The sequence below is a fragment of the Dysidea avara genome, chromosome 4 (genome assembly GCF_963678975.1).
Source record: "Dysidea avara chromosome 4, odDysAvar1.4, whole genome shotgun sequence".
Classification (NCBI taxonomy): domain Eukaryota; kingdom Metazoa; phylum Porifera; class Demospongiae; order Dictyoceratida; family Dysideidae; genus Dysidea; species Dysidea avara.
Genome location: NC_089275.1, coordinates 16,798,052 through 16,810,125, shown reverse-complemented (window position 1 = coordinate 16,810,125; position 12,074 = coordinate 16,798,052). Strand labels below are relative to the sequence as shown.

The following is a 12,074-nucleotide window of genomic DNA, read 5'->3' as shown; positions in this document are numbered from 1 at the left end:
CCTGTGGATTTGGTACGGAGCTACTCTTTGCCAAAAATTTGTCGAAAATCACGTATTTTTGGACTCGGAACAACCCAGCAATCAACAAAAGGAAAGCCCACAAACCTTCACTATATAGCAATATAGTTTGGTTATCACTTCATGCACAGTGCACGTTTCATATAGATCTGAGCTTTCCTCCATCAAACTAAGCAGCAAGAAATTTCTTTCTAGCGCGTCTGAGACTAAAGCAGGAGACGTGGCTGTAATAACTCCAAATTTTGGTTTCTACAACAAGCTATTTAGGCTTCAAAATTATGTTGTGACTACCTAATGGTATTAGTTTCCAACTAGAAATGAAATTACATGATTATCGATTGATTTTTCATGCTCATTATAGCTACATGGTTAGCTACGTAGTGGTATAATCCAGGCAAAATTTCACTAGTATTTTTATCAACATTTTACTGCAACACCACTGACGAAGCTACTAGAGTTAGGCATAGTAAAACTGGCAGGTTTTTTGTATGCAAGATCGAGATAGCTACTTTAATAGAACAGTCACATAGACAGTCATGGTATTTTAACAGATTTGAAGCAGACAACTGACAAAGAGTATTGCATTTTTTTTAAACCCAACAAAAATCGTTTACATCAGTGGTATATAAGTTTAGCTAGTTTGTACTTAATTTTTCTTCTTAAAAGTTAGGGACTAGGGAGGTATGTCCTCTATCTTATTTTTTTACAGCAGGTAGCAGGTTACTCTATGCTATATATATGAGCCTTTAACAAACAAGAAATTTTAGGCTTTTCACCCATAGCTGAAGGGTATTACTTATTCTTGGCTTTATCATGAGAAACGCCAAAGGCCTGTTGGATAACTGTTATACCAACAGCCACAATGTACTGAGTGCTCTATAATATATGTATAACACTTTGTAGAGCTGTCTATGCATGTGTAAAGCCATTCCTGGATTTATGTGAGGTTTATAAGTCATTGAAGCAAATCACATGTAGTTTAGAAATCACATTTTAGGTCACATTATTTTAAGGTAATAGATCCATAGTGGAAAGACACAGGCCATTGAAGCTGCATGTTATACCGAGTATCATAAGTCCTTAAACTTATGACTCATAATAAAAAGGATATCTATTGAATATGTCTACATCTCACACATGCAATATGCTACCAAATATTTACCATACACAGTCTAGCTCAACATAAAATTACACATCCTACAAGCAAAAAAGCTTGCAAAATTATTAAAATATAATTATATAGTTATGCATTTGTACCATTAAAATTTGACAGCCAGTTTGTTTGATGAATTTTTACTTAGAAGTATGCTAGAAGGACTATACACATCATTACAATTATTGAATGTACAAAACATACAGTTACAGTTTAGTATGAAGGTAATGGCTAATTAATCAAAATTGTGTGTTGTGCCATTTAGCATACTGCAAGGTAGCCAATTCATACCAATGAAATACCCCTGCAACTATATAGAATTATTATTGTAGTGAATTGAAACTCTGGCAGCATAATTATTCTTATTAGCTAATCTTGTCTCAATAAATATTGCCTCTAGGTACAGTATAGCCATGCACTCATAATGTGAAGTCATCTACAGTGTGCAGCAATTTGATACTCTTGAGGTTTGTTTCAAATTACACTTTACCCTGATATTTAAGTCTTCCTGCTTTTGGATTCCGCTTTCTTACTGAAGAGAGCAGAATAGTAGAGAGACTGAAGACTGTTTGCATGACTGCTCTATTAGAGTATCTCGATCTTACATACAAACAACTCTGCCGTTTTTGGTAGGACCCAAGTTTTACTATGCCTAACTCTATGCTTCGTCAGTGGTGTCTCAGTCAAATGTTGATGAAAATACTAGTGAAATTTTATCTGGATTATACCACTATGTAGCTAACCATGTAGCTATAATGGCCATGAAAAATCTATCGATAATCACGTGATCCATTTCTGGCTGGAAACTAATACCACTAGGTGGTCAAAACTTAATATTGAAACCTAAATAACTTGCTGGAGAAACCAAAACTTGGAGTTATTGCAGCCATGCCTCCTGTTTTAGTCTCAGACGTGCTAGGAAGAAATTTCATGCTGCCTAGTTTGATGGAAGGAAAGCTCAGATTCATATGAAACTTGTGCTGTGTATAAAGTGACAATGCAACTACATCGTTGTATAGTGAAGGTTTGTTGGCTTTACTTTTGTTGATTGCCAGGTTGCTCCGAATCCAAAAATACATGATTTCCAGCCGATTTTTGGCAAAGAGTAACTCCGTACCAAATCCACAGGTGTAAATCAATTTATTTCTGCTATGGGTTATAATCAGGTATAGACCTGGACTATATATGCCAAGTATGGGAAGGAACACATGCTTCTTCTGGAGAGCACGCAATTTTTCACGATTTCCAACACAAAACAATTGCAATTCCCGTCCTATGGAGTACGACAAATAAGGTTTAGTGGTACGTAGAAAAATACCTTGATATGCCCTACAGGGTGAAGTAGTAGGGGAGTAATTTCGTGATAATTGATTTTTCATTGTGGACCCTAATTATGAGTGCTTATTTATGATGCGATAGAAATAAATTTACAGTCATTATTTCATTGTTGAATGTTCTAGTAGAGTATAGTTTACTGTTCTAGTAGAGCATTTACAATTTTAGCAACTTTTTAGTGGTTATACCTTTTAACTTTTTACCCCCTCTTGTCAACTCCTACTGTATATGTGCTTCCGCAACTCATCCATCCCCTAAAATCTTCCCTTGGTTTCAATTCTGATACTTAGCTGAAATGAAATTGGTGTCAGCTACATATACTGATATATATATATATATATATATATATATATATACATAAATATTTCCCGATTTATAAGTAAACTCATTAATTGAATTGCAAAAAAACAATGCTGTTTTAAATGCTCTCTATTATGGACAGATTATCTGTGTAGAGTGGCAGCATTATTTGATTTATTCATTGCTTTAGGATGGAATGACTTCTCTTCATCGTGCTGCTGAAAATGGCTATACTCAAGTAGTGGAGGTGTTGTTGCAGTCACAGGCAAATGTTAATGCAACTAATGATGTAAGAAATTATAATGCTTTTGTGTGGTACAACTAAATTTATTGCTTTACTCTATAGGATAAATGGACTCCTCTTCATTTTGCTGCACAAGATGGCTATCGTCAAGTAGTAAATGAGCTGATCAAATCAGATGCAAATGTCAATGCTGCTACTAAAGTTAGGCAGCTAAAGATGTGGCTGTAATGTAAATTTAACTTTGTCATGTTTAGGATGGATGGACTCCTCTACATATTGCTGCACAAAATGGACATTTTACAGTTGTAGAAATGTTGGTGGTGAAGCAAGAAACAAATGTCAATGTTGTTACTAAAGTGAGGCAAAAAACATACATACGGAACCAATGCAATATAATTACGATACCACTAACATGATAAACTTTACATTTAAGTGTACATGATGTTGGGTGTGAACATGATAGAAGTCCCTTATAGTCATTAAAAATTCATGAGTTTTCTATCTGTAGCAATATTGTTCTTCTTTACTGTTAGTAAAAAAGAGATTTCATGAATAATGTAGCCTGAAAGTATATGCTTACATACTACTAGTAGTATCATACAGTATGACAGTACTGTATAGTAGGGACCACAAAGGAGTAGGCATGGCCCACAAAATAACATCACCCAAAACCAGCCTCGATTTTCCCAGACAACGATGAGGCAGTATTGGTTAGGTAAAACTAAGCCCAAACAGGCTTTCAGATCGACCTGAAATGCCTTCAAAAAGTTGCTATGGACTTTAAAAAAACATCTATTTAATGGAATTTTCTACTGACTGAGCAAGTAATTGGCTGACTGATGCCTTCAGACAAGTGTAACTCGATAACGGCTAAGGCTACGGGCTTGATTTTTTCACTGTTCGACATTGCTTCGGTCCGAGAGGTGCTTTTTGGCATACTGCAGTACATACAATGCATTCTTAATGGACTTACCAGTGTCCTCCTTTGTGTCCCATTCATCTTTACTGACAACGAAAAGTGTTGATTTAGTGGTAGCATGTGATGGCTTCCCTTTGTAACAGAAATTGTCCATATTTTTCATAGTGGCTATTTTGATTGCAGAGGAGCTTTTCGAACGGTTCTTGATTCGTACTGCTGTGTAACAAGTTGAACTTAGCCGACAACGAAACGTAATGGATACTACACTTTTCAGTCAATAATTGATATAGTTGTGGCACACGGTGCCATTTCAGATGCGGTATGCATGGGTTCACCAGTCATAATAATCATTTACAAAAAAGTTAACAAACAAGTACACAGAAAAAATTGGAATTTTCAACTAGAGTAGGGATCATAGCACATCGATAAAAAGTACTGAAACAAGCTGGAGTACTGCACGATATTAAATCACAGTAAAACAATAAGAAGTGTTATATCCCTACTGTGCATTTTTATTATTGTATCTTGAGCACAGTAAGGATATAACACTTCTTATTGTTTTACTGTGATTTAATATCGTGCACTACTCCAGCTAGTTTCAGTACTTTTTATCAATGTGCTATGCTAGTTGAAAATTCCAATTTTTTTGCGTACTTGTATAACATATACATGGTTGACAGTTGTACTGAACACATACGTACATAAACATGGTGGTATGCATTAGCACTGTGAGAAATTTGGTAGTTATGGAGACAAGCTTGCTATTCACAAGAGAAGAAGGAAAGGAGGGGTATCTTTTAATCAATATGCTAAGCTAATTCATGGCTATGTGTGTGAAACTATGAACAGTATTATAATCCATTACAAAGTACAGTAGTACATTATCATTGTAGAAAGGGTGGAGTCCTCTTCATTCTGCTGCACAAAATGGCCATGCTCAAGTAGTAGAGAAGTTGATTAAGTTAGAAGCAAATATTAATGCTACTACTACAGTAAGGCCAATTATAGCTACATTACTTAAATTTAATACTGATTTTTTTTACCAACGTAGAAAGGCTGGGCTCCTGTACGTGTTGCTGCAGGAAATGGCCATGCTCAAGTAATATCAATTCTTTTGAGGGAAGAAGCAGATATTAATTGCAGTGATATAGTAAGACTATAGACCAAAATCCCTGTCTTCATTCTTGTCAATATATATATATACACTGTAGGATGGATGGACCCCCTTACATTCTGCCGCACTTAATGGCTATGTTCAAGTGGTAGAAATGTTAATAAAGTCAAAAGTGAATATTGATATCACTACTAAAGTAATTTTCTTTAAGATATAAAAAAACTAGCTACAGTATTGACATATTTGTCACAATAGGAAGGATGGACTCCACTACATTATGCTGCACTAAATGGACATGCTCAAGTAATAGATGTGTTAGCAAAATCCAAAGCAAATATTGATTTCAAAACTCATGTACGTAAGGTATACTTAAGTATCCTAATGGAAAACTAATGTATTTGTCATGATAGGAAGGATGGACCCCTTTACATTATGCTGTGCTAAATGGTCATTTTCAAGTTCTAGAAGTGTTGATAAATTCTCAGGCAAATATCAACGTTACTACTAAGGTGAGGAAAAAATATTTAAAGTTAGCTGTTTATAAACTGTGATGTTTGTGTATGTTACATGTACAATCACATTATATGTAGGAAGGATGGACCCCTTTGTATGCATCTGCACAAAATGGATGTGCTCAAGTGGTAGAAAGATTATTACAATCAGGAGCTGACATTAATGTTGCTACAAAAGTAAATTAACAGTTGCACTACTATACATAATTTTTGTTTGTTATAACAGGAAGGATGGACTCCTCTACATGGAGCTGCACAAAATGGCCATAGTCGTATTGTTGAGATGTTGATCAAATCTGAAGCAAATGTTTATGCTATCAGTGAAGTAAGGCTTTTGAAATGTCTAGCTACATATGTAGGTGAACTCTTTGTTTTAATTGCTACAATAGAATGGATGGACCCCTCTACATTGTGCATCACTTTATGATCATGTTAAAGTAGCAGAGAGATTGACTAAAGCAGGACAAAATATTGATGCCCTTGATCATGTGAGTTACATATACATATACGTATGTATGCAGTAGCATAATCTTCCTCTAAATATCAATTGAAAATAACATGGTTACAAGGCAGTGATCATTGTCATTGATATACCCATAGACATAGCAAAAGGGAGGACTAGAGCCCCTCCACTTTTGTTTTAGGGAGTATTTAGCCCTTTCACTTTTTAAGATAGAGATACTCTAATAGAGCAGCCATGTACTCATATTCAAATAACATTCAGTCAAAATTATTACTAGATTAAATTTTAGGTTAATTTTCAAGCATTTCCAGAGGAGGTATGCTTGCATATATGCAGGTATGTAGTTGATAAAGCATGCTGAGTGTGCTCACACTGTGCAAATTATTTTGATCAGTTGCCACCCTTATTAAATAACCCTCAAACTTAATTTTGTTGCTACACCCTTGTTGATATACCATTTCCCATATAATTTCCTGGTTTAGGGATCTACACTTCTTGCCCACAGGAATAGATGCACTTTATGGCAAGCAATTGCTACACATGCATTCCTCCACTTTCTCCAGAGTATATATATAGTCAGTTAATTCGCATTCACCTGAGTCCATGTTTCTTGTTAATAACTCTTGTTACTTGGGCCACTTTCTCAAACATTTGGTAGCACTGTGAAGTCCTTTAAACCCCAGAACTAATAGTAAAAAAGCACTTTGATATGGGAAAGAACAAGGGAGTTATGAGGCTTTAAAAATATCCATACATTTAGTATGGACGATTCAGGTGCACAAACATGTTTACAACATGCTTGTTCCAGTACAAAACCATTGGGAGTGAACAAATGTTCACCTCTTTGATATTACTGTTTTTGGCAGAGGCTCAGGTGAAAGCATACCAACTATAGTAACTGAAATAGATATGAGCATGTATTACACATTTATTGAAATATTAATTTGCACAAACTAATACTCAATACATAAAATTAATGATCAAATAACCAATTCAAGCATCTAGAAAAGGGCTTAAGGTACAGGTACGACACCTTATAGTATGGTAGTACTGTATTGAAAGGAACACAAAAGGTTGGGTTTTCCTGTTGAGAAATATCATCCAGAAACTAGCCTCACTTTTCTTTCACAACAGCTTGGCACCATTGCTTAGGTATAATCAAACCCAAAAATGGTTCAGAGTGACCCCAAACCCTTCCACTAGTTTCTATAATAATAATAAATTAGCTGCATTTTCTATATACTATATATCTGAATGATTCCTTCAGCCAAGCATAATTCAACTATGGTTAATTAAGGCTACAGTACATGCTTTATTTCTTCACTAGTTTGTGTTGCTTTGGTCCAAGATGCATATTATGTGTATTTTCAACTGCAGCAACAAAAACAAGTCATGCATCATTGACATAGTTACTACTTTGTGTCACATTTCTTTCTCTACTACTGCATAGGCAGTAATGCATCCTGGCTTTTTGTGCTGACTATCATGAGAATCATCTGTAGTTTCCATGATTGTAGAAGTACTTCTTGTACTGTTTTCCTGTAATATAGCATACATACGTAGCTGAAAATGAAATGGAATAGCCATTTCACTTTTCAGTTATTGATATTTGGGGTGCACATTCAGTCATGCTATATTGCACCTGGCACCATTCTTTCCTTTGTTGTGGAATGTGCTGGTTTACCAGTAATGAATTATGTTATGACAAAATATGTAACCAAACAAATATACAGAATATTTAGAAATTTTACATTTTAGTAGAGCTCATAGAAATAAAAGCAATGAAACAAGGGGTGTTCATCTACACTTGCAGCTATACTATTGGACATTTAATCCCTGCCTACTTCAGTTATGGATATACACACTATTACCAGCCTGTATAGGACTGTAGAAACTAAATAGTATAGCTGCAGGTGTAGATGATGCCCTAAGCTAGCTTGTTATTTCTATGATCTTAATACTCAAATGTTTTAGTTATATAAATAACTTGTAGTTATATGTATAAACCCTAGATATCTAATAAACATGCACACATATGCAGTTTAGCATAATACTGAATGTATATTGAGTACTAATTTATGTGTAAGTACTGTATTTACTTGGTTAAATGTCGCGGTGTGTAATACCTTAGCTCTAAAAATTGATTCAGCAACTATTTGAATTTGACGGTGCTCGAAAATGATTTGGAAGCCCATATTTTCAAAATCAAGCACTGCACCACTCAAGTGTGGCTACTATTGAAGGTGTGGCATTTAACCAAGTAAATGCAGTATACACATTCAAATTTTTCACTTACACAAATGAAATGCATCAAGTGCATGTATACCATATGACAGGAAATTTTTACATTAAAAACTTCGACGGATTTGATGAATTAGTTACACTGTAAATTCATCAACTTTTACTTCATCAAACATTCATAAGTGCCTTTAGATCTATGAATCCTTTATCATTGACATTTAATTTGTCAAAGATGATCAAGTGTGGATTTATTTGTCAGCTCTTCCTCCCATCAAAACTTCCTGTCATACTGTATTAACTACATTCAATATAGCTAAAAGTTTCGATGCTTATCTAGGTTGGTAATGTTCCTCTACACATTGCATCAAGAAGAGGTAATCTTGGGGTAGTTGAAGTGTTAGTAGATGCTGGAGCTGATGTTGATATAACTAACAAAGTAAGGTTGTGAGCCACAAATATGATATGGCTAGGCATAAATTGTGTATGACTTGCACACCTCTGGATGGAGATTAGCTACAGTATGTGCATATTGCTGTATAGCAGTATAAAGAGTTTGTGTAGTGATATACAACATGTAGGCATGAATATTAGGGTGAAGAAAAGAATACTTCAGAAAATTACAGCTCATGTTACATTCTAACTACGTCAATTTTCAAGTTCCAGTAAATCATCCGATTGGCATCTCATTATAACAACTAAAATCAAAATTTCTTCCAAATCACAAATAACTAAACTTCATTTTTAGAGATTTTGTGTCATGGAAGTAATACTACGTTTTTAATGTCTTGCACAGGATGCTCACAGTGATTTATAATCATATCAAGTCAGCAATATTATGCTGACTTCCGTAAAACTTTCAGTTTTAGTTTTGCATAATAAATTGCGTTATATGCTAACCGAAAAATTTACCGTCAGTAATTAAGCCATCGCTGTAAGTTAAGTTTATACTAGCTATGAGCAATCATTTCCATACTTCAGCACACCTAAAGGTGCTTATGTGCACGAGACTGCAGCATTTGTTGGATTGCGGAGGAATTTTTCGCTGAATCGGGCAAGGCTGGTCTCAGCCAGATGGTCAACGAACTTCAATCCACACCATAACTTGGAGCTGATCACTGCAGTAAATGTTGCAGTATTTCCTGCAAGTATGCTGTACCCCAGATCATGAAACGTCTTTTTTTCGCCGATCGGCGATGTTCGCAACGCCACTACCAAATATTAATTAATTATATTAAACTACCTATACTCCATAGTAAAAGTAGATAACCTCTCAAAGCTTGAGAGAGTTTTAGCCCAAAATAATAACATTGTAACTTACGACGGCAAAAAATCCATCGAATTCACGGCATTTCGCGTTGTTTTTACTAGAAGAGATGGACGAAATTTGCTGCCACTCTAGTGTTTTCTTGATTAGACCTACCCCTACACATGACTATAGTTTGTAAGTTGATTTGAAGATATCGATTTTTCGGTTTGCGGACCCTATCAACATCTTTGTTTTACCCATTATCAGATATGGAGCTTGCATTCGAAATGGCCAGTTACTCATTGGACTGTAAAACTAGGAAATTGTTTGGTACTCTTTCTGGAGATCTGCACTCAAGAGCTGATGTGGATCACTTATATTTGCCCAGTAAGTCTGGTAGTAAAGGGCTCAAGAGTATCAAGGACATTGCTTATGATGAAAACTGTATGATTTATCATTACTTGGCACACAGCAGTGAGCCCTGGCTACAGACTGTTTTGGAGTCTGGCTTAGTGAAGCGCCCTCACCATGATAGTGTTTCCCACTGCCACAATTGTGGAAAGGCAAGAAAATTTCATTGTGAAACATTTGCATGGTCAATGCTTTAGGGCTTGTGAACAATTTGCTGACCTAGCAGAACCCTTTTATTGGTTGTCCCATGGAGACCTTACATTAGAAACTGAAAGCTTTTAAACTGCATTGCAAGTTTAGGTGATTATATACCACCAGAGCCTTGTAGCAGATCTTCAATTCAAATGTCTCACCTTTATGCCGATTGTGTGCTCAACACCCTGAGTCAGCACAACATCTGTTAAGTGGCTGTTCAGTACTATATAGTTGGTAGTGCTTATGAGAAATACCATGACAAGGTGGATGTCAACCTTCATTGGCACTTATGCAAAATAATTGGTCTTGATTGTTGTACCTGTTGGTGGTAGCATATTGCATTGCCTGTGCTCGAAATAATCTTTTGGGAATATCACTAGCCATTATACTTCTGCCAGGCATAGTTGTGATTGACAAAAGGTTTCATACTATTATGATGGTGTCATTCCCTGAGAATACTGTGTTACTGAAAAGTGAGACAGATAAAATTCAAAAATGTTCAAGATTTGCGTGTAGAACTAGAGTATTTGTGGAAGATGGAGACGTGTATTATTCCTTGTAGTTATTGGTACCTTAAGATGTGCATCACAGAGTTTTCTAACCTGCTTACATAATTTAAATTTAAATTTAGTGAATAAGTACATATTACAGAAGTTTGCACTGCTTGGATCAGTGAGATGGGTTCTTCAGCTCTCTGGATTTGGGTCAGTTCCTGAGCATGAGTGAACTGAACTGATATTACTGTTTTTGTAACTACCAGATTGTATTCTGTGAGTAAATGACACTGATATCCAGTCATACCATGGTCGCACCTTCACTGCTGTTTTGTGTAGAGCTGAAGTCGAGAAGAAATGCAAGTACTCGTTGGCTTGTGAGAGTCTCCATGCATCCTTTACACCACTTTATGTGTCTGTGGATGGCTTGCTTGCACCAGAAGCAAACTTTCTTGTCCAGCAATTTAGTAACCATCTTTCTTTGAAGGTGGAGCAGCCCATTAGTGTTTTAAGTAGTTTAATTTGGTGATGGTTTATTTATCATTTGTCATCCTCATGCAGTATTGCTCCCTGTGTGTGTTTGTGGCAGTCGCACTAATTGGAGGAGTTTGGGGATTGTAAATGGAGCATCACTGACAATACTGACAGCTAATTAATTTCTGTAGGTTCTGTTGTTTGATCTGTAGGTGTAAGTTTTAACATAGAGTCTAGAGTGGTGGACGGGAGTGCCATTAGGGGCCAAAAAGATAATAAGTATATTAATAACATTAAAACTTTCATCACATTGCATCATTTGCAGACAAAGTAAAAACACTAACTTTCTGGTATTGTGTGAATGATATCCAAACATTAAACTTGACAAAACATTTGTTTTTGCAACTCATCTTCGGTTTTCTATGCAACGCTATCCATAGTAACATCTCTTCAGTATACAGTAACCAGTTCAAACATTAACATATTAGTTACAATGCATTCCACTCATATAATTAGTTTGCAACCAGTTTATATGTGCTACACGTGACAATAAACATTTGACTTGTATAACTGGTTCAAGAACCAGTTTATAGTTTATAGCTAGTCTTGCATGGCCAGACTGCTTTTTTTTTCTTTTTCATTTGGTCAGATAAAAAAGAAAAATGTTCAACTGGTTCCATTATTTTTCCATACCAAATGAAAAAGAAAAAAGTGATCTGGCTACTCGAAACTAGACTAAGTTAATAGCAGTGAGTGCATATGAGCTGCACATTTAACTAGGCACTAGATACTTAAAACTTCAAGTGGAATATGACCCACAAGCACCATACTGGTAGCATACCCTATAGAAAGATCAAGAGTTGACGTGAGATACTGAGAACTGAGTGGCAAGGGTGAAAGAAGCTGGATCAGGAGGTTTACAGCTGTAAATTACTTTAATGAAGTAGGGATGTGG

At 35.7% G+C, this 12,074-nt stretch overlaps 1 protein-coding gene across 1 annotated transcript in view; it reads left to right on the top strand.

The window, feature by feature from the left end:
* The window catches only part of LOC136253360 (CARD- and ANK-domain containing inflammasome adapter protein-like), a 53,848-nt gene that overhangs the window by 28,319 nt on the left and 13,455 nt on the right, over positions 1-12,074 (top strand). Inside the window, exons 5-16 of the mRNA XM_066046014.1 lie at positions 2,997-3,095; positions 3,153-3,251; positions 3,305-3,406; positions 4,863-4,961; positions 5,021-5,119; positions 5,181-5,279; positions 5,339-5,437; positions 5,494-5,592; positions 5,674-5,772; positions 5,822-5,920; positions 5,985-6,083; positions 8,637-8,735. Coding sequence (XP_065902086.1) covers positions 2,997-3,095; positions 3,153-3,251; positions 3,305-3,406; positions 4,863-4,961; positions 5,021-5,119; positions 5,181-5,279; positions 5,339-5,437; positions 5,494-5,592; positions 5,674-5,772; positions 5,822-5,920; positions 5,985-6,083; positions 8,637-8,735 — 1,191 coding nt within the window. The remainder of the gene's footprint in view (positions 1-2,996; positions 3,096-3,152; positions 3,252-3,304; positions 3,407-4,862; positions 4,962-5,020; positions 5,120-5,180; positions 5,280-5,338; positions 5,438-5,493; positions 5,593-5,673; positions 5,773-5,821; positions 5,921-5,984; positions 6,084-8,636; positions 8,736-12,074) is intronic.